The 24,323-nt window shown below is 39.9% G+C and overlaps 1 protein-coding gene across 2 annotated transcripts in view; it reads right to left on the bottom strand.

The window, feature by feature from the left end:
- The window catches only part of ntrk2a (neurotrophic tyrosine kinase, receptor, type 2a), a 61,575-nt gene that overhangs the window by 12,307 nt on the left and 24,945 nt on the right, over window positions 1-24,323 (bottom strand). For both annotated transcript variants that reach the window (XM_072682359.1, XM_072682360.1), the window contains one exon: window positions 2,513-2,701. In XM_072682359.1, the coding sequence (XP_072538460.1) occupies window positions 2,513-2,701 (189 nt within the window). The remainder of the gene's footprint in view (window positions 1-2,512; window positions 2,702-24,323) is intronic.

The raw sequence follows: 24,323 nt of genomic DNA, 5'->3' as shown, positions 1-24,323 counted from the left end.
GTCATGCTGTATTTTAAACCACATTGATTTGTCTAGATGTGTATTGAGCGGGTTCAGAGAACGAGACGAGATGGTTTTGGGAATGTATTTATGGAAAAGAGATTGGTGACAGTCTAAGTCCAATGGCTGTTAGCTATGTTAGCCTAGCATCTCTGGTTCTAAACTAAAACAGCAAAACATGATCAAATGACTCATGAATCCTGATCATTAGATTTTCCACCAAACTAGTCCTTGAATAAGGGCACTTGTAAAGGTGTTTATAATGCAGGTTCCCTGGTTGGGACGAACGAGGACGCTGCACATCGTTAACTGAACTCAGACGTTCCCTGACAAAGTGAGGACAGCGTGCAGATAAGAGGAGATTAATCAGCCGTTTAGTGTGCTGAGGAGAGAGAACGAGGGATAGGGAGAGAACGCAGCTCTCCAACATTTATCCCTGATGTGATTAAGAAATGCTTTTGAAGAAAAACTAGCCAGTCAGCTGATTACATTAGCGAGGCCTAGATGATGAGGCTGCATCGATCTCCAGTAACTTACTGCACACCATAACCCAATATTAAAAGGAACCAGAGTGGGGTAGAAGGAACTGAGAGACAGAGAAGAGGAGGAGGAGGAGAGGAAAGGGGGATGTGAAATATGAGGGTGTAAAGTGGGAGTGAGTGTGTGCAAGCAGAGGTGCTTTACTCTGGATATTTTCAGATAGCTATCTATAGGCAGACACGAATAGCATAACATGGAGACGTATATCGGATTAAGAGGGACAGACAGACGGACAGGCCTGTGTGGAGACAGACAGGCCGGCAGTGAGGCAGAGGGACGGACTGGTAGAGGTAAAAGGTGTGGTTATTCAAATATTACATATACAACTATATATATAACTTTCAATGGAAGTCAATGTAAAAAGATTTTTTTCCACGTAATTCTGAAGAATTTCTATTGGTCTATTCATTCTGAAATGAAGACGTAATATAGAGAACAACTCTCAGATTCGAATTATGTCAAAGAGTGAAAAATGGCAATAATGAATATAAAAGGTTTGTGCATGACAGTAATGCGATGTTGTATTCATTTAAATAATCAATTGGACTTCGTTACTCTAAAAATGAAAAACAAACCTGTGAATATTAGCTCAAACTTCATTACTGTCATCATTTGCAGTTTCATAGGCCCAAATATATAACCCTGTGGGACTCTAGTAGGCAAAATGGCTGTACAATAGTTTTTCGCTTTAGTGTTAATAACTAAATCATTCAGCTAGAGTTTAAATGGTTAAGTAGCATTATTAAGAAAGCACCACAAGGCCTGCAGACATTAGGTCCAATCCTTATCAACCCCACCTAATCCGTCCAATAACTGCCCTTCTGAAGTTCTTCATTTGCTGAATGATGAGTGGCAGACTTGGTTTGGAGGTGAAACCTGCAGGAATGTGAGTTTCATTCTTCCCAGAGAAGGGATGGTGACGACTGGTGTAAAATGAATATTTCTTATATTATATAACTTTTAGTATTGTGTATGGCTAAAACATTTTGTTAATCACTAATAACTGAATTTGTCTTATTTGCCCTTTTCCATTTAAAAATCAGTGCATTTTAGTGAATTTATTTATAGTTATTTGGTGAATTTCACATATTGGAAAGGTGAAAAGACAAAAAAGAGGTGAAAACATGCACCCAAACAAGTTCATATACAAAAGGCAGCAAGTATATAATACAATAATAAAAAAAATAATAAAACAATGAGAAGAGAATCTACAATATTCTGTTATATGTCTTATAATATGTTATTTCTTCCCCAATATGTTACATTCAACAAAAAAGTAATTGTAAAGTAATTGTCCTTAAATATAGTAATAGTAAAATGTGCAGAACTGTGCAAACTGTGTTTTCAGAGAGGAAAAATAAATAATCTGAACTCCCACTGGAATTCAGTGTAAAATGCTTTACTTCAGGTAATTTCAGAGCATTTCTGTCGGTTCGTTTATCATGAAATTTCATGAACAATAAAATTCCTGGTATTTGTAACCTTTTGTTTTCGCTCTCATTCGTACAGTTCGTGGATTCTGGTTAGAGTGGAGGTTCTCACAGAAAAATGGAGCTTTCGACTTTGCTTTCTCTTACTTTTGTTAGTCTGCTGAAGGGTTTGCTTTTAGACTCTATTCTATAAGATAAGATAATCCTTTATTCCCCACAGTGGGGAAATTTAGCTAAAAAATTTGCACTATATACACAATATAAATAAGAATTTAAAAAGCAACAGCAATATTATTTACAGGTTATTGCAAATGACTCTTAATTGCACATGTGGGGGGGGGGGTATTGCACATAGTATTGTAGTATTGTATCAAAGTAATGTACAGTGCACCATGCAGCTGGGCTTGATGCGCTAAACATGCACTAATGGACTTATTAGCATCTTAACTTTAAGAGCAATAATTCATAACAAGCTAAAATATCAGTCTGGGTCTCTTAAATACTGTGTAGACGTTCAAACAGCAAAAAAAAGGGTTACTCACAGGTGTCTGATTTGAGCAGGCTGCTGGTGCTGCGGAAGTACTGCGGGTTCTCGATGACTGGGATTTTGGTCATGCCGATGATGACGGCATCCGTGTTCATGTCAGAGGACGACGGTGTGTTGGAGCCGTTCGACACGTGGTGGAGAGGACTAGCCGAGTCGTCATCGTTGCTAATGACCGACGAAGGGCCTGTGGGAGAGAGAGAGAGAGCGAGAGAGAGAAAGAGAGGATCAAGGTTTAAAGAGGCTTGTAAATGCCCTATAAAATGAAATGACTCTTTCTTTGTCATCCTTTCATGATACAGCTGTGTACATTCACTAAACTGAGGAGGACATGCCCTAAGGGAGCGCTCCTGCTGCTTTATTTTTACAGTATGAATGCTAGTTATCACGCACGCTAGTCATTATGAACGCTAGGCACCGGGCTTTGAGTCTTCTTTAATGACTTTTTCAGTGTCTGTTTAAAAAAGAACGCTTCATTCCAAAGTGCTTATCACAGGCTCCACCCTATTCTGTGCTTCACCCTAGCCCCACCCCCTTGTTATCCTGCTCACATGTGTTTAGTTAATAAACCCTTTTTAGAATTATCATCCCAGCTGTGCCTCATCAGTGTACTGTGTAAACTCTTTGCTTGCTTTAGTGTCCGGCCACACTTTGGTGTTGATTTCATGTTTTGTACTCGCTGTTGTATCCTGTTATGTCCCCTTTTCTCTTTAGGTGCCCTCACAATTGCTCCCTCCTACAGAAGAAGTGCACTAAATAATGTGCTGGCCATGCTGTAGTGCTGTTTGTGCTGTCAAGGTGACATCTTTTTGACGCTCCCTGTTTATTCTCCTATCAGCTTACCACAGAAAAATAGGCCATACAGGGGCGCCCTCCACTATAAAGGCGGACAACAAGCCAAAACCTGAGAGAAGACGTCCAGGACCCCCCCCCCCTTTTACCACTCTACCACACTACTACTGCGTTCCATTTTGGATGTGGGATGTTGGGAGCTTGGAATGGCGTCAAACACGAACTGTACACTATTTCAAAATACTTCCAAAACAACACTTCCAACAGTTAAAGACGCATTGTTAGCACTGTCCCAGATTAGCATTTATATAGTAGCATTGTTACTAGTTGATAACAACACATCATAGGGTATGTTGCACATCCAAACACCATGGAAACACGTCTACAGAAAGAAGCTGGACAGTACTGAGTGTACGCCTGAGGTAATGGGACACAAATAGACGTGCTAATAAACAGCACAACACTACTGTTTTTATTACTGTTAATGTACGGTGCTGCCATCTTGAATTTTGAATGTTGGTGAGGCTCTCCTGATTTTCCGAGTAGGAAATCTGACTTGTGGGGACGTTCCAGTTGAAATGTCCTACTTGGAAGATCGTAAAAATCCGACATGTGAGTTCACATGGAACGCAGCATTACTTTGCTTCTTTAGCTATAAGGCACCTTCTAAAAAATTCGATATAGCACCACCAACAGTTCCACTATTGCTTGAAATCAAAGAACCCTTTTAAATAGTACTATATAGAACCACTTTGCTATAAGTGTACATTTACTTTAGACAGCATTTTTTTTTGCTCTGTAGCAAAGCAAGCTAATAATCATGCCGTGTTTACATACATAAAAGCTGCTAGTTGAGTTAACTTAGCAAGGCATATTCTAGTTAGTTTAGCTAGCTTGGCTAAGTGCTTGACCATGCTACAAAAAACAAAGTAAGTAAAACATTCAATTTGTAGCAGAAAAGTGACTTACAATCAAACAGCATCACCAGTGCTAAAACATCTAACCACCTGAAACATCTAACCAGGTACAGAATCAGGTACAGTTTAGCCACTTATCTTAAGCAGAGCTAATCAAACTAACTACAGTTTGGGAAGAGAAACATGCCTGAAGCTCATCTTCCCTAATCTAACTTCCTAAAAAACTCCATCTCTACCTAGTTTAGGTGTCTACAAGAAGTCTGTGCAACTCTCCACCACCCCGTCACCTCCCTTTTAACCCTGTCATCTGTCATTCCTGGCTCCACATATCAGACTGGCTTCCTACCAAGCAGAAGCACCCCGAACTCCAGCCCCTCTTACAGTCTTCTCCCAAATTATCATAAGTTGAAGGCATTGTCCGAACTAGCAAAGCTAGCGTTAGTTTCCCAAATTGCCTTGCTAAGGTCAAATAGGTCACACAGTTAAACTGTCATCCTGTGTCCCTGAAGACTGACTGAGGTAGTTTGTGACAATCCCTTTGTGCTTCATTCATACCATCAATCACAACCATGTACATTCTTAGATATTACTGTCTAATCTTTTAGTCTCTTTCCCAATGAAAACTGTACAGAAATGACTCCTGGATTCTCATACAAAAATCTCCCACTTTTCCACTGGCTCATCTCATGTATCTTGCCTGCTTTGTCAGCCTTGGCCTGGTCATCAAGGGAGAGAAGCCTGCACCCACATTTCCACAAAGCTGCTATACAAATAAAGCTGAACTGAATTAAACACTACACTCTGTGACCATTAAAAAAAAATCCAGATTCAACAACAGGAGGCTAGCTCTAAAGAAGGAGAGAGGCCAGTCCTCAGCGTGGGACTTCCCTCTCTCTGTCCCAAGACAAACAAATCGTTTGGCCGATAGCATCTCGGAGAACTAAAAAAGGGGAGATCTTGCTTTTTTTCCTTCTTCTCCGTGACCTAATGAACCTTCCAGGAATGGTCTTTTAATGTCTTGCACATTGCCTGGCCCATTTGATAAATCCTGTTTTCAGCTGTGAGCCGTACGGTAGCAGAAGCGGCTCGCCTCACGTAGTGGCTTGATGTCTTTTATAATGGCTGTTTTATGACAATATTGAAGGGAGGAGAAAAAAAAAAAAACATATGCATGCAGTGGGAATGTGTAACTGAAATCCCACACAGAGTCTTCTTTGTGTATTGTACTGCATGGAAGGGATGAGTTATGGCACTAATCAGTCAGTGAGTCTAGCTGGAACACACTTGCCTCAAAGCTTCTGAAGTGCTTTTCAACACTGCTGTGTGGTAAACAATACAATATACTCCTTCCTTCATTTAAATAGGCTAACATTCAGAACATTGCCCAATGGGGAACCCTTATGGCCTTATTGGCCTTCAGAGAAGATCTAATGATTTCTGGCTACTGAGAAACATATAAACACATGTTATTGGTTGGATATAAAAAATGGAAAATTGTCCAGTTTAAATTATTTCATTTTGGTATCAAAGTAGATACAGCCAAGCAAGTTCTCTCATTGGTTGGGATCAACCAATCCACTGATTTTTGTGATTTTTAGTGTGTGGGACCAATATTATGACACATAAAGTTACTCCAGGCCTTTTTAGGTGTATCACTGACTGTGGATGTGAGCGGAAGTCTAACCAGATTTCAGTCAGCTGTTATGAATCGAAATCAGTGGTGGCAGTTTGGTGGCAGCTGTTTCACTCATTACTGAATGAGTCGCAATAAAACTGTCTAACTCTTCAACTAAAAAGTTACCCTTTCAAAGCTATGAGGTTTTGCAGAGACAATCAACATGAGGCGTAACCCATTTTCTATGTATTGTAGTTTAATGAATGCTAGTCTATGTTGTACATCCTTGTCTCACTGTTGACTATCTTTGAACTAAGCTATAACCTCTAAACTTTGGCCCCTTTATAACACATAAATCTGCCACCAGAGATGTGAAAGTCTATAATGTATAATGTTTTCACTGTATATCACTATATAAAAGATGGAGAAAGCTACCCTTATTGTTGGATGCACTATGTTTTTAGCATGATTCAGATTGGTAAGTGCTTAAAATTGGTTTGCTATGATATTGTTTTGGTATCATAGATTTGGTTTCAGTACACTCTGGAATCAGCTAGGCAATATGACCATATTTAATTGTATCAGATTGTTATCGTGATACACACTGCACTTTTCTGAGCATGTTGTGGATAACGCCAGTGCTTAAAGAAAGAGTGTAATTTGTCCTGTTTTATTAGATGAAGTACAGCACATTTGGAATACAAATCACTGTATAAAGTATGAAGTAGTATTCACCGCTACTGATACATTTTGTCCATGTGGTAAAATATTTTAATATCAATATCAAGTATCATGAAAATGTCTTATATAATATAAAAAGTGGTATCATATTGTTTAGCATGTATTTCAAGGTAAGGTGTAGTTATAGAGAGATGGGATTGGAAAAAATGCTGCTTCTTTTATATTTATATTTATATATAGTTTATATAATGTTTTAGCAAATACAGACCACATCCTGTCCAGCAAAGGAGGCGGAGTTCTGGGTGGCTTTGGAGTGGTTTGGAAAGTCGTAATCCCAGTGGGAGCTGGGAGGATTTATAGGGCCTGGAAAAGAGGAGGTGGAGCTCAGGGCTTGGTCCTTTACCCAAAATTAAGCTATTTTATCACTCCACTTAATTAAACGTAATTTATTGCATCTAAATTCTTCACACTGAAGAACAAGTCTACCCAAAACAAGTCTACAAGCAACAGCAAGAGAGCCTTTCCTCCAGAAGCTGGCTAACGGTAACACTGGGTAGGATACTTTGCATTTTGGGAACAGTACTCTGCTAGATTCACACTTCTTTTCACTTTCCATGTCTGGGTTTTTAAAAAGTCCAGTGGGTGTTTGTTCTCAATGGGCCATTTTTAGCAGAAGAGCTCTGTGACTGTGTCACTCATTGACGGTTCAGTGGACAGAAAAAGGGTGATGTGGCAATATTTTCAGTATTTCTCAGTAACAGATCTTTGTTTCAGTGACTGGAACTGGTCAGGACTGGAGCAGGGAACGAGCATGAGAAATGCCTTCAGCTGTTCTTAGAACAGAGGAACAAAACAATACAGCAACTGTCTTCCACACATAGGACAGTTATACTGTACTTATGAGGTCCTGCATCGAGCCTGGTGTTGAGCTTATGAAAAAGTCTGAAACCTAGCCGTACGCTGACCTTAACAATTGAGAAGAAGAAATTCTGTCTTTTTTTTACCACCAAAAAGATCGGACACTTGCTATCTCTGCTTCTGGTACACACACTAGTTTGTATGAGTGCCTTGGTGGAGTACTGCCATTGATTTCCAAAATGCAAAATATTTTTCCAGGCAGATGTCCTATGGGGCATCAAGATGTTCAAGTTTTCATCATCCTGGGGACATTTGATCCCTACAAAAAAACAAAACACACACAGAGTACTGGCAGTACTCAAGTGAGCTTGCACAGGGTCTGAATGCAGATAGCTGATTATGGCTATTATAAGCATAAGCAGGTCTTGCGTCATGACCTGAAAAACTAAAGGGCCTCTCCAAACCAATAACATGTTACAAAAGAGCAAACTGGTGATTGATTGGGGTGCAGGTTAGCTCTTGTAACTCTTGCTTCTAATGAACTGACAACACTGAAGTTAAAAACACCAATTTACCCAGTCAAAAACATGCTAACCCATCTTAGACTCAGTACCACATATTTCTATTGACAATGGCTTGAACCATTAACAGGGTTGTGTTTTAGTGTAGAATTAGCAAGCACACAAAATGTGGTTCACAAGCATCCATGCTAATGGAATAATAAAGGACTCCAACCCAAATCTAACAAACCTCCTTCAGCCAATCAAAGGCCACAGCTCATGGGAGGGCCATGGTTGGAAACCACTGTTCTGATTATTTACTTAAAATGTATGTGTGTGTGTGTGTCACACAGCTCCAGGGGTCTGGTCGCTGTCTGTGAGGAGCTTGGTGTGTTCTCCCTGTGTCCGCACGGGTTTCCTCTGGGTATTCCGGTTTCTCCCACCTCCCAAAAACCCATATGGTATGTGAATTGGCAATGCTAAATTGCCCCTAGGTTTGAATGTGTGTGTGGTACCCTGTGATGGACTGGTGCCCTGTCCAGTGGGTATTCCAGAGTATGTACAAACCCACTCAGAGCCTATGCCCACCTAGCCCACGGTCCACCCATGCGAGCCCATGATGGCATGTTGGCTGGGTATCATCTGCATGCCTACAGTACAGTACTGCAGCCTCAGCTTTCTGTTATTGGCTGATAGAAATGGAACCTGAACATGCTTTTTCTGTTGTTGTAGCCCATATGTTGGATATGTATCCATATACGTTGGATGTGTTGTTCATTCTGAGAAGTTTGCCCATTCTACTACTCTTTTTAGTGGTTTTCATTTGTAAATGCAACATCAACATGACCCCCAAAAAAATCTAAAATACCAACAACACAGACCACAAAAAAAAAATAGCTGAAGGACAGAAGGGCAGTAGCCATTAGCCTGGGCTGCTCTTCTCTCAAGCTGCAGGCAAGTTCAGTGGACGCTTAGGCATCGCTAACATTAAACCAGGCCAGTACGCTTAGCACTGAAGCGTCCCTCAATAACCCCAAAACAACCTTCTGGGAAGGGCCGGCGTGTCAGCCCCTCTTTAAGGACGTGATGACAGTGACAGTAACAAGAAAACATTCCTTACACTCCAGTCAGCGATAATCCGGAGAGCTTGTTTTGCCTGAGCTTCCCTCGGGAGCAACCTGTCATCAGGTAACAACACAACATCACCATAAATCCAGGCTATCTGCAATCAAGGCCCCTGTGTCCTGCGCTGGAGCCGGCAGTGTGATCCGTTCAGAATGCTGGTATACTGACGTGAAAATGAGGGGTAATACAGAAGCAGACATGTGCTCATTGCGTACTGTAAGAAAGATCCATGAGATATTTTGAAGACACAGAAACCTTGAGGCAAAACAAAGATCAGGTCATTCAGAAACTGACAACAACCTTTCACCTTCCTGTGAGCACTTAGAAAGAAGACAATGACGGTGTTAAACCTAGCGATGGCCATGTTGTCTCCAGTTTTGATGTTTTTAGGTGATGTCATTATGAACCACTCTGGCTTTTGCAACTTCAAGCGGATTCCAGTGAATGAATAGTAAATGCATTTTCAAAGGGGTGAGGGGTTCAAATGATACATGACAATGGGGCTGGAGGCATGTCACCTTACCGTGTGTATATATACACACACACACACACACACACACACACACTAAATGGACAAAAATATTGGGACACCAGCGTAGACATTGCTGTGAGCTGGTCAAGCCATCCTAGCAAGTTCAGTCCAACTGTAGACCACGCAATACATAAAGAAGTCTCATAAACAATCCTAAAATATTATCATGGGAGATATAGGTAGATCTCGCCACAGCTGAAGTCAAAGTACAGCACCTATCATTAGAAAGAGACCATACATGTTTGATTTTCATGGGGGGGGGGGGGGGGTGCAAGAAGAAGAATTTGACATTATTTAACAGCTTGGTGCAGCTTGAGGAAAGCTAATTGGTAAATATAGAATTAGCTATATTATCTTTGAAGCTCAGTGCCTAGCTAAACTATCACTTAAGTACTTCCAGACATCCAATGGGCATGAGTAAGATGACCATCTCACAACAGCAGTGGTCAGTACGATAGCAGAAGAAAGCACCAAAGGAGTAAACACATTAGTCGTAGCCACATCAGAGCGGACAGAGCTGGCAATCAGATATTTGTTGTGAGGCAGTGGCTCATCCGAAAACATGAGACGGTGTAAAACGATTACCAGAAAACTGCCCCGCTCATTCCGGGCGAAATGAGAAATCTCCGTCTCTGAAAATGGAAGGACAGATTTACAGCTAATGCTAAGACGCTAAGACCATCTCAGAGGCCATTAGGGCATCATCAAGAGCAGCGGGAATGATTCAGTGCTAGTAAACAGGGCTTCTTTTAGAGGCTTACTGTAAGTTGTGCTGTTGTTATTGGCTACATTTCTTCGTCCTTGTGCCGTAATGACAAATACCAGGCCCAGCAGAGTTGACGGACAAAGCGCGGGTCGCGTTTCAACAAAAAGCTGACGGTCAGGCTGGTTAACTAGACAATGCAGATCAACTCACACGCGCCAACATTTGAACCTGTGTCAGGAACCCTGATGTCGCCAGGGAAATGCCAGGATGTCGCACTCTCTCTCTCTATTACACACGAACGCAAAGGGCTGGACACCATTTGACATGCGCTATAAGTTTATGTCTGCAGTTAAAATCATTGTAAATGCAGTTTAGCTGCAGGGGTCAGATTGCAGTCTGCTTGGAGGGTGAAAAAGGTGAAAGCAAGAGAGAGAAAAAGGAACGAACCAGAGGGGAAGAGGGCGATCAAGTGCTTATTGGGTGAGCAGGGGTCAGGGACAGTATGGGAGCCCTGAGGCTGAATGGAGGTCAGGTTGTTGTATTGATTCACTGTAGTTCTCAGGAGCTAATTGAATGTTGAGGGTCTCCGAAGATTAACGGCGCTATGCTACCGATCGCCGAGTCAGGGGGGAGTCACATACACTACCCTGTATTAGCGCAGTAAGCTAATTTTGATATGTGCTTCCCTCTCCAGACCTTCAAACCTATAATCTATTGAAAGCATTCAAGTTAACTGAAGTGTCAGTAAACTAGCTGACTAGCAGGGCTGCCACTTAGCTCATGATATGATCCTTAACTGCTATGTAAATATAGCCATTTTATATACTCTCCAAACAACCAGTGACTCTAACATTGTTATATAATGCTTATTATGTTTATTTTATTTATTTGGGGACTATTATGCCTAACAACACCCCACATTTATCACTGCACCATGGATGTCTTTTAAAAAATACATCACAGGCCCAAAACGTTCTCCACCTTCAACACCATGTGACCTGCGAGTCAGCACCTGCCTGTGTAACTGGGTATTGGACTTCCTGACAAACAGACCCCAGTCTGTGAGGTCAGGCAGCCTCATGTCTTCCGGCCTCACTCTGAACACCGGAGAGCCTCAGGGCTGTGTGCTGAGCCCTTTGCTCTTCTCCTTGTGCCTCTGCATAGATCCAATATCATAATTAAGTTTGCAGATGACACCACAGTGGTAGGCCACACCAGCTATGACGATGAATTGGCCTACAGGGAGGAGATCCAGCACCTCCCTCAACACCAAGAAGACCAGAGAGCTCACTGTGGACTACAGGAAAACCCAGGGCTGCACTCACTCTCCATTTCAGATCAACGGGACTGAGGCAGAGCGTGTTTCCAGCTTTAAGGTCCTGGAACTCCACATCTCAGGATCGTTCATAGACAACTCAATACCTCGATAAGAAGGCACAGCAGCATCTTTACTTCCTGTGGAGTGCACCTTTGAAGGCGTCCTAAAACAACTGTGTGACAGAGTGGTACGGCAGCTCCACCGTGGCTGAGAGAAAAGCCCTGTAGAAAGTGGTGAAGAATGCTCAGTGAAACCCTGCCACTGTGTGCAGAGAGCAAGCAGCATCATCAGGGACTCCTCACACCCAAGCCACACACTATATAACCTTCTACCATCCGGGAGGAGATACCGGAGCATCTGTGCCAGAACCAGGCTTTTGAGGACCAGCTTCTATCCATCCACTGTCACTCTGCTGAACTCCACACTACCCCGATACACACTACTGTCCATCTACCATGCACATACTGCATACACTGGACAACATGCTGTACACTGGATACATCGTACATATTTATTCTGTATATCAATAGACTGTAAATATTCTGCACTCTTGCCAGAACATTATGACCAGGCCTGACCATTATGATACGACCTGGTTCGGTATGAATTCAAGCCATTATATCAGCTCCACAGACCACAGATCTGTTTCTCTGCATACTTCGTACAGCCATCTATAGACAATCTAAGCTCCAAAGTACTAAAACAAAATTCACAATTCTATCTAAGAGTTAAACAGGCTATGGTCTGCTGGCGGGTCAAAAGTGTTCTTACAACAACTTCTATTACCAGAGAATAGCCCCTCCCATTTGTACAGAAGTCCCTGTAGTTACTGAGTAACACACCTTAGTGTGTAATAGCCTGGCTGTGTTAAAGGGTTAAGTAATATTTTCCATTTCAATGGAAATGGATCTTTCAGTGGTTTAACAATGCTCGGCCCAGAAGCAGCAGCAGCAGCTGGGACAGTAGGAAGTTAGATGCAGTCAGTGCTGGGATTTGAACCTGTGACCTTCCGATTGCTGTATCACACTGTCAAATTCGTACACCCAAAATTGTAGACAGAATGAAAATGACCCAACGTGTGTTTAAACACTTTGTCCTGCATAGTGTGTGTGTGAGTGTGTGTGTGTGTGTGAGTGTGTGTGTGTGTGTGTGTGTGTGGGGGGGGGGGGGGGGGGTTGGCTGTATCTGCATCCGGTAAGGAAACACGACCACCGCAGACTTTTAAACTCTTGTTTTTCTTCGAGCAAGCTGAGAGGAAGTGATCTATTGATCTGAGGAGCTAATGAGGGAAGAAGGATGGAGGGATGGATGGAGGAGGGCGGGGGAGGGCAGAAGTGGAGACGAGAGAAGAGGAGTGGACGAACTGTTTTCCGGATTGGATTTCGGTTACACAGCAATACTGTGACTGGGGCCCTGCATGGAGCACTGCCAGGCAGGTACACGCAAGAGCCGATATCAGATTCCTAAAAATAACACAGGCCTTTTTTTAAAAACCTCTATTAATGCAGGGTGCTATTTCTTGAAAAGCAGATCTCACCCTCTCACATGACAGCAGACCTCCTTTCATTCCTCTGAATAAGGGGAGGTACAGTAAATAGGACATAATGGGACATAATAATGGAGGAGAGTCTTAGCAGCTGCAGTTGTCGCAGGTGTTCTTGCAGTAATTTTTACAGGAATTCTTGCATTGAGCTCAGGAATTGGATGGGCAGTTATTGCTGTGTGTCCAAAATACAATATCACGATTCTTGAAGATGTTTTTGTACACATAACATATCTCCATATTTAGTTTTTCTATAGTTCGAAGCATTACTGGCTTCATTATTGCTGGAAAGCTGGAGCATCTATTAGCTGATATAGTAGAACTGGGTAGTTTGTGTTCTACTGTAAGCAGAGATGTCCCGGCCTGATCCAGGGGATCAGGATTGGGGCAGATACAGGCATATTGTAATGGATCGGGAGTTGGCTACTTTAATCCCAATCTAGTTTAGATTCTTTGTTTTAACCACTGTGTTCAGAGCTTTATCTGGTGTCCTCAAGGCACCATTAACGAACATCACTGCCCTGCTGTAATGAAACCTTATAAAACTATCACAGAAGAGGACGCTAATGCTAACGCTAAAACACTCACAGAAACAATCACAGCACATTCACCCACTATAAACCAGCTATTTCACATCAGTAGTTGACAAACAACAACAGATATCAGTCCAGAGTGTGTACCACTACACACACACACAGGAAGTGACCTGACTGCAGTGTTTAAAAGCAGCTGGGAGCTGATTGGTCAGGAAGGAGAGTCAGACTGGATTATAAGATTTTAAACACTATAAAACCGTAATTTAAGAAAAGGCTGTATTATTTATATAAACTGAAACATCAGATTGGATCGGTATTGGCTGATACTCAACATTAAAAGGCTCGGGTTCAAAGGGGCCAAAAGCATGTGTGATGGGTGGGACCTAGCTAAAACTGGTGGAACTGGAAACTGGGTAAAAAAAGATGCATAAAACATTATAAATTATAAATATATATTTAGTAAAATTAGTTAGCTGGTTTGTTCTCCATTCTCTATTGTTCTCTAAAACACTGCACTGTGTCGAAATTAACTGCAATAGCAATTAATGTCATCATATTTGACAAGCCTTCTTAAATGTGCTTTTCTTTTTATTTCTCAATAAAATGAAAAAAATAAAATCAAAATTGAACCCAAATATAATGAATACAAAGCGGCAGACCGACCCTCTCCCCCCAAACCTCTGAAATTTGACATAAGACATGAAAGACAGTGAAACTAGACTGCAAAACATGTCTAAACATTTATTTAGGTTCTTTAACTGATATGGCATCGTCCACCTACTGTGAACTGGCTGATTCCCGGCTGAAAGATGCAAACGTTAGCTGAGGTAACTTAACTTTAGCATTTGTTTGTTTACCAAAAGACTAGTTTCCTTAATCTGTGTAAATTTCAAGTCACATGTTATCTACTGTGGCTTTTAAGTGGTCTCGATATGGCTTTAATTCAATGTAGTACTTTCAAAATCCTGTGTGGCACATAGAGGAATTGAAAAGTGCTCAAAGTCATGATGGCCCTGCATGTGTCGACGCAGCGCGTCTGATGAGCGACGGGCTTTACGTTACATTGCCAATGACTGTTCTTTTCAACTGTAAAACCTCTCTTACTTAACGTTAGCTAGTTTAATCCATTCTTCCCACCCTCTTGTCAGAGGTTTAGAGATAGGAAGACTGGGTCTACCTCCTGTATCTGATGTTTCAAATAAAAAGTTTTATAATTGTGATTTAATGACATTTTATGAAATTCAAAAGCATCAGCAGCAGCAAAATTAATGTAGCGGACTCACAGTATCTACATAATTTAGTACTAACTAATGTACACAGTAGAGCAAAACAACAGTAATTACTAGGGATGCACTGATACCATTTTTTCCTTTCCGATACCAATACCAGATTTCCGATACCAACTCTGACTTAAATACTCAATAGATGGCTAAAAATCCTGATATTTTTATAGGTTGTACTTTTTATATCTTTTCACAAATGAGATGCAATAAGCTTGAAAGAACACGTGCAGGTAGGGAAGCATAATCTTTTAACTGGTGTTTAAAATTCAATGAAAAAATCATGCATCTGCAGCAATTTCACATTCAGGTACACATCTCGATGTAAAAAGGTACTAAACTTCAAAGCTGCTTAAACTTCTGGTTTCAGAACTAAAAGAAACACCACATGGAAACAGAAAGTGGTAAAAGCTTCATTAAATGTCTGTTTAATGTTAATAACTATTTATGACTGGCTTTAAATAAAAAATAATAATAATAAAAAAATAATAAACCAGTAGGATGTCAGAAAGCTTCATGGTATCGGTGCTCTCTGTTGCCGATATTGATACTGTGTGTAAGTGCCAGTATATATGCCGATACCGATATGGTACTGGTATCGGTGCAGCACTTCAAATAACAGTACACTTCTAAGGGTTAAGAACTCAACATGGTCTGATGTGGTTCAAAGCAATTATGTAATCGTCTATTCCCAACCAGTACATTTAGGCAACGGCCTTTATGAACAGACCTGCCAAAACTGCTCCCAAATCCAATATCCTCCGCAGCCTGAATGATCAGCAATGCTCAAAAAACAATCCCACAGCTTAACCCGAAGCTGAGAATGTGCCCACGAGCTAACAGTCAGTTCGCTTTCAATGTAAACAGACAAACTGGAACATTGCGCTTGAAGTCTTTGACAAAAGGAATTTTACAGCCAAGGCCAGGAAAAGGTCGCTTTAACCGCTGTTGTCTGAGAAGGGGGGGGGGCTGGGCGTATCTAGAGCCCATCACTCAGTACGTAGCTCGTGTATTTACAAAAGGCAGCTCTGTGCAGAGGTGAAAAGTGACAAGAGCCCAAAGTTCAGAGGGAAACGACTTGCTTCTTTCTCTGGTCTTCACATCCAAAACAAACTCATTAAAGCAGCAGCGCGACCCGAGACTGAGCTTACGATCAGCCCTGGGAGGTCGCAGTTCTAACAGCCAGTAATAACAGAAGCATGGCGGAATTCTGTAGTAGCTAATTACCTCTCATTAAAACAAGCTGAGGAAACCTGTCAAAGCTGCAGACTCAAAGATAACCTAATACATTTACAAGAACACTTCTTCAAATATCTTGTAATGCACATACTGTCACACACACACAAAAAAACTTGTATCTCCAAATAGGCTTAACTTTTGTGGGACACTGACAATATTTCATAAATATATTACATGTAGGTACTACAATTGATATTTACTTATGGTTACTGTATATAGAGTCATGTTAAAAAGTACAAACATCCCATGAAAAACCATTGTCCTTTTTTTAATATATTGAAGAACATGGACATTTCCAATATTCGGAGATGGAGCTAATATTACTCATAAAACTGAAGAAATGTCTTAAATATCATTTGTGAAATGTAATTAATAAAAATGCAATTTTCTTACTTTTTAACATGACTGGAATCATTCCTCAGTCATTTAGTGTGGTCTGCTCTTGACTGTTGAAGTGAGGGGTGAAGTTCACCATGGCCAGATCCAAAGAGCTCTCTGTGGCCTTCAGAAAGAATGTTGTAGATGTGGAGGAGTCTCAGAAGGGATTTAAAAAGATCTCAGAACAATTAGATCTCAGCCGTTCCACTATCTGCTAAATAATTTACAAGTGCAGCAACTGCCAACAAGTTCAGTGCAACTGCAGACCACAAGATGCGTTAAAAAACGTCATCACGGGATCAATAGGTAGGTCTTGCCACAGCTGAAGTCAAATACAGCATCTACCATCAGAAAGAGCCCATATTTGTTTGATTTTCATGGAAAGTGTTAAAGGAGGAAACCATTGCTGTTAAAAAACCCCATCAGAGCAGGACTAAAGTTTAACAGAGAACACCTAGACCAAGACTGGTCTTGACATCTGGAAAGTGCTTTGGACAGATGAATTCAAAGTTGAATGATTTGGACATAGCAACAGATCACATGTTTGATGTAAACCAGACATTTAAGCAGCATTTAAGCACAAGAACTCATATCAACTGTGAAGCATGGAGGTAGAAATGTCAGGGTTTGGGGCTGCTTTTCTGCAGTAGGGCGTGGAGAGCTCTCTGACATAGAATCCTTAGGAATTCTTTTCGTATTGTATCAGAGGGTGCTTGAGGAAAATGTGAGGCAATCTGTCCAAAAACTAAAGCTGAAACATCACACAGCTGAAAGAATTCTGCCAGGAGGAGTGGGAAACACCTTCTCCCAGCTGCTGTAAGAGACTGGTACATCATTACAGGAAACATCTAACGGAAGTTATTTCAGCCAAAGGGGAAGAATCAACTATTAATATGACCTCCATCTCCTAATATTGTTTAAATGAATATCAAATGTAATAAACAAAGGTAATAGAAAAAGGTTTTATGGGGGGTCTAAATTTTTCCTTTGACTGTGTACATATATGCACTTACCTACCAATCAAAAATACATGTATGATTCATTTAATACGTCTGTGTGACAGTGACGATATGTAATATCTGTATATTACGTATCTTTATAATTAGGCATTGTCTGAGGCCCACTTAAGACGTTTGTGTGAATTTACGTGTCAAAGACAGTCACAATTCATTTTTACATGCCCATTTCCCAACCTCATTTTCTCTCTGAATTAAACAGGCTCTATGTGTTACAATGCCTTTAGGGCAGATATATGTAAATGACCTCAGTTCTGATTAGCTGCCTTGTACTGCGTCCTTTTAAAAGAACAGTTGGAGCTGAACTGCTATAGATTAAAGAGAAAAGTGTGTATGATTTTTGTGACATCACAGAAATAGCTTTTTTTTGTAGGTTAGGGTCCAGATATGGATTGTATGGTCCAGGTAGGAAACGGTACATACTAGAGTCTTAAAAATAAAAGGGCCCTAAAGTAGTGTTTATGCTTTTGGTTCCCTGAAGAAAACTGTCAGTGCATGGTTCTTGGTGGTTCTCCTTTTTGTGAATAGGATGTAGTTTGAGTGAATAAGTATGTAGATCCACTTAAAAGTTCTGAGGACAACATATAAAGGTTCTAGGAAGAACCCTTAAATTGGCATAAACCTTCACATTATGCACTGGATCTTCACACCTTTAAAAGGTTTGAGAACCTAAAAGGATACGGAAACATGGTTCTTTAGGGAGATAAAAAGGTGATTCTTCAAAGAACTCTTTGTGGCACCTCTATTTTTACTACAGAACATAAATGTAAAACTAACCATGTAATGAATCATGTAATTACAACACTAACCAATCAAAATCTGTGCAAGTCAAAGTCCGCAAGAAAACAGGAATGTGTGTCTTTTCTGAGGACAAACAGGTCAAATTTCAGCAGACAGTAAAAAGCAAAGTGTGGCTGTAAACCTGTACATAAATAATATTGCCATTAAATGGATGCAAGCAAGGTTATGCTGAAACCCAATAGCATGGAGGACATTTGGCAGCAGCAAATGGATCAGTTTCACATTTACAAAACGTGATGCAGCGCTATACAACGTCAGCCTGCATGTACTCTTCTATTAAAATCTTTCATTTTTAAAGAACCTTTTTCAAGTTCTCTGCCTAATGCAAAAATGGTTCTTTAAAAATGAAAGGTTTTAATAGAACAGTACTTTAGGTTACCAACAGTGGTTCGTCCTTGGCATCGCTCCAAATAACTTGTTCAGGCAGCTCTATTTTAAAGAGGGTAGGAGACAAAGTTAAAGTACAGTGGAGTGAAATCTAAGGAGGTAATGACGGCACCACTCATTCTTCTCAGCTTCACAACGCCGCCCAGCTAAACATTCCAAAGCTCACTTTTCTCACTTACTTCCCCACTGCACACACTCTCTACTGACATGTCATGTCTCCTCAGCCATATCTGACCAGGCGCCAGTCATGCATGTAGAACTGCAGGGGTCTTCACTTAGGACAGCAGACAGATGGACGGAGAATCCAGACATACACACACACACCTTGGCGCTCACGTTTCTTTACCATCACCAGCACTCTTCAGTAAAAGCCAAAGCTGAAAGGAAACAAAGTGGACACTGCAAACAGCCCGTTAGACTGGAAGCATCCTACCATGTCCCTCATGAATCTGCAATAAATATTCAAATTCTTTAACAAAGAAAAAGAGAAATCACAGTCACAGAAAAAAAAATACACAACTTTTCTGCAAAATTTTGGGCTGTCCTGGTTAAATTACACAAAACAGGGAAACAAATCCTCTACATTAAACACGTAGAGCTTAAATGTCCAATATCTTCTAGCTGTTACATTTCTGGCAAAAAAATAAAACAAAATGAATGTGCTATTACTTTTGCACATACTCCACAGTTGTTGTTTAGAAATTCTATGTGAATCAAACTGAAACAAACACAATGAATGTGCCATTACTGTTTTACAGAATATACAGGACATATTTGTTATTTCCATTTAGCAGTTTAAAAATCTAATCGAATCTAATAATACACAATTACTGTTTATTTACTTCATTTAACATGTTAAAAATGTGGAACATGCAAATATCATCACACATTCATTGTGGTATGTTTAATTTTTTTCCAGAAATGAATCATCTAGAAAGTTTTGACTTAAGTTTGTTTCACACATAGGATTTTTTCACTGATTTCTTTTAGTAATTGTACATTTATTGTGTTGTTTAACAGCTAGAGCATTTTTTACATTTACTACTACACATTTAAATACATAATTAATGTTTATAACATATTGAAAACCAGATGTTTAATTATAAATAGTGGCATTCTTATGATAAGTTTAACTAACAAATAAACAGGAATTATGTTGAGATATGTGTAGAAAATATTTAGAATTTAGGTATAGGTAATATTTAGATTTAGGTAATATTTAATATAGTATTTAGGTTTGTCTCCTGTAAAGAATTAGTTCACCAATTTATTAGTTAAAAATCAACAAAATGTCATGTGAAAAGGGGTGCCAAAACCACTCTACCATACAGACAAAATGGTTATTACTGTTAAATATAAAATCAGTACGGTGGCAGATAAAGATTACTATAAAATAACTTCTTATTTGTGTGACTTCACAGGTTTATAGACAAATAAATGTCAAAAAGTTAATAATAAATTAATCAGACTTTAGACACATGCCAAACGTGAAACTGAGCTGTACATTATCCTGCCTGAAGTTAAGTTATTATAAATTAATATCCATAAGGCCTACTGTTTCAAAAGTGATGAGGCAGACCACAGACATTCAATAAATAATAACAGTATATACACAGTATATGTAAATATCTTCTTAATACTTAAAATACTACCTTTATTGTGTAGTTTAGACTATGTAAATCTGCATTGTTTTATGTTGCCACTGTAAATTAACAACATATCGATAAGAAAAGTGGATTGTGAGCAGTAGTGTACATATACAGTAACATTTTCATGGTGAAATAAACCGGACTACTCTGTTGTACTGTTGAACTTTCTCACTGGTCTTTAACAAATTACTGTGCAGAGAGAACAGAAAACACACAGAAAACCAGCAATTCTCAGCAATGAAGAACAAGCCAAGTAGCTCAAACATCCAAAGTGTGTGTGTGTATTTGTCTGTCTTGGCGGGATGCAGTGGAATAGGAAAGAGGCGAAAGAGGAAATTCTTCCACCTCCACAGTGGAACATGGCACAGAGGGAGAGAAGCTGCCATTCGTTCTGAGCTCAGTTCTCTCATAGGTCCCTTAAGTTCCTAGCAGCTGCTGAGAACCCCTCACAATGTAAAGTGTCACACAGTCCTGCTATCAGATATATTTCAAATAAGCTCTTTTTATTCAACACACTCGACTTGTGTTTATGAGTTCATTAATCTAAATGAATTTATAGGTGACTTAAACTCTACTCAGTAGAAGCTCATAGATCAGTTTTTAATTTCACAATCAAAATCACTTTAATATCTTTAAATCTATAACAATGCAACAATGAGCTACATAGAATAACATTGTAAACAGTTCATAAAGGAGTCTAGGCTGCTTGTGGTTAAAATCTATGTGAATCAAGAGCACATAATAAACATCATCAGTCCAAAGCACAGTTATAAAACAACTGTTCTTAAGGACAAGCTTTCAGCAAAACAGCTTTTCTGTCTGATGAACATAAAGTGTCAACAGCCCAAGTGGGATTCTAGCTTACTGCAGTAATGTAGTGTATACTGGAACTGATCCAGCTGAGGAATTATCTTTCCTTACTTTCTTTTGTTTGGGAAGCATAGAAAGAAAGCTGGTAAAAAAATATCTGGTGAAAAGGATAGAATAAGAATAAAAACAAACAAAACAAAACAAAACAACAACAATACAGTATTAGTGCTGTCAACATTACTGTGGTAATAACTTGTTAATAACAAGTTAATAACACATTAATAATACATCAACAACTCCATATATATGAAGTTATATATATGTCTAAATGTTTGTGGACACCCCTTTTAAAGAAGGCATTCAGCTACTTTAAGTTGCACCCGTTGCTGACAAAAATCTGCAAATGCACACACACAGCTTGTCTATCACTGTAGAGAAGTACTGCCAATAGATTAGGACTCTCTGGAGCAGATTAACGTTAACCTTTTGGCACCATGCCTAATGCCAGGCCTGAGCTAGAATGGTATAACGCCCCCTGTGGAGCTGTGGGGCTGTGGAGCAGAGGAACTGTGCTCTCTGGAATGATGGTCGGTGCTCTATTCAATACTTTTTCCCCAACAAAAATGCACTGATGCCTAAACTGGGTAATTCAACAGCATACATTTTTTTAAATGTTAGACTAAACAGCTAGCTTCGCCCACTTACATTGAAGTGTGCTTTTGAATGACATAGAATAGAGGGTATGCACGTGACGTCACAGATGGGGTAGTCACTGCGGCCCTGCCCACTGAGCGGCAAAAAGAAGGAATGACTGAGGACGTGAACGTTAAATGTGAATGTCTCTAACACAAAAACAAGAAAGCTGTGCGGCTGACTGTAGAAACGGATTCAGCAGGAATTCGGAATCAATAAGCTCTTTCATTCAACACACTTGACTTGTGTTTATGAGTTAATGAATCAAAATGAATTGATAGGTGAACTAAACTCTACTCAGTAGAAGCTCATAGATCCGTTTTTAACTTCACAATCAAAATCACTTTAATATCTTTAAATCTATAACAATGCAACTTTGAGCTACATAGAATAACATCATAAACAGTTCATTAAGGAGTTTAGGCTGCTTGTGGTTAAAAATCTGAATCAATAGCTAATATACATCATCACTCCAAAGCACTTACTGCAGTAATGTAGCATATTACTGGAACTGATCCAGCTGAGGAATTATCTTTTCTCATAAGAAAGCATAAATCAGAAAGCTAGAAAAACACAAAAGTGAAAAAGAGGAATTCTGAGCCATCAGCAAGCAAACCTGGATGAAGCAGTCTACTAAATGAGCCTGAAACCATTCCCTCGACTTTGTGCCCTCAGACATGAGGCTTTAACCTCTAAACAGATGTGATATGGGCCTCAGTTAGCTGGACGGTCCTGGCTTTTGCATCTTTGTCCATGGACCATCGATTGGTTCTTTAGTAATCTGGACGGATCGCTGTTGAGTCCAACTGCCTTTACCGCTGCAGAAAAGGGGCGTGTTCCAAAAGGAACATGGCATCATGACGTCAATGCATACCCTCTATAAAGTGTAGCTAATCAGAACAGAGGTCATTTACATATCAATTTTAAAGGCACAGTAAGAAAAACTGACTAATTTTAAAGGATAAAAAGGAGGGTGGGGAATGTTGAGGTAAAATGCATTATGATATTTACCTCAGGGCAGAAATAACACAAGGCAAATTCTGGATATGGGCCCTTTAAACACACAAGCTTGTTGTATTGTTGTTATTGTCTATGTTACCCCAGTCACATTTGTGCAGTAAGGGTAGTTTTTGAAAACAGCGTATGGACCCACAATAATCAAATCCAATCAGGGTCAAATCTGAGATCAGTATCCCTACTTGTCAACGGAGTGTGTGAGAATGCAGTGCAGCTGTTAACAGGCAGAACAAAAAGAGCACATCAGCTATGATTCATTTATGAGGGTGTCCATTAAGATGCTGAGGCTGGAGCTCCATCACTATCTCTTAGAGTCTCTCAGAGCTGCAAGGGTCCATTTGTCCACTGACACACATTCTACTACCTAACTCCCCATTGTATGTCCCATACTGGGCAAGTGAGTGGGAGTGAGAGTCCTCTCTCCACAACCAATGAGAAGTCACCCGGGGCAGGGGGGTTGTTAAGCATATGCTGGCGGTTGACTGGCTGCATGGCTGTGGCTGTAGCAGATGGGACCAGCCATAAGCTTGTCTAGTGTATTTTCCAGAGCGCTCCATACGATCCAGTTTGTATGGGAATGACTGGAGTCGTTCTTATCGGCTCGGCGCTTCCACTGGAACATTGTGAAATAAAACGAATCCTAAAACAAGACATGATGTAAGACAACGCAACAAAACGACAAACATAATAAATAATAAACTGTGGCAGCTATAATCAAATAAAGATACATATAAAATTAAATATTAACTGAACAAATATAACAAAAATAATCAAACAACAAGAAAATAATAGACATTAAATAATAGTAACAGAACAGATGGATGTACTTTCATCATTGAAGCCATTAAAAACTAGTTATGTCTAGAATCTGTTCAATATGACCCCAAAAGGTGGTTGTGTGTTATTAAAGCTGGGTTGTTAGTGTTATGAAGCAGAAATGCTAGTTGTATAAAGTGACACTTCGGCAAATACAGACATCAGAACTGATAAACACTGATTTACCAAATAATACTTGACCTCCATGAGGAGAGCTCTGGAGAAGTCTAACCCTCTGGAATCTACGAACTTGCTGTTTCTTCATGTTTCTATGAATATCTTTGTGATAATACAGCACAGAAATACAGTCCAAACATTTGCCATATCTGTAGACCCAGCCCTTTGCACTGCATCTCATACATTCCACTACTTTTGTGAACCCAAGATTCGGGTAGGTAGACCCACTTTTGTAACACCTAAGACTCCTAAGAACCTAAAAAGAGTAAAGACATGTTTTTTATAAGAAATATGAAGATTCTAAAATCTGAATCTGAATATGTCTTCATGCAGGGCTCTAGCTCACACAGGGTCTCATTACAGAAAGCTAAAATTGTTCTAAAAATGTTGATATAAAATATGTGGGTATGGTCTTTCATACAA

This window comes from Salminus brasiliensis, chromosome 6 (genome assembly GCF_030463535.1).
Source record: "Salminus brasiliensis chromosome 6, fSalBra1.hap2, whole genome shotgun sequence".
Classification (NCBI taxonomy): Eukaryota; Metazoa; Chordata; class Actinopteri; order Characiformes; family Bryconidae; genus Salminus; species Salminus brasiliensis.
This window is presented reverse-complemented; position numbering and strand designations above follow the sequence as displayed.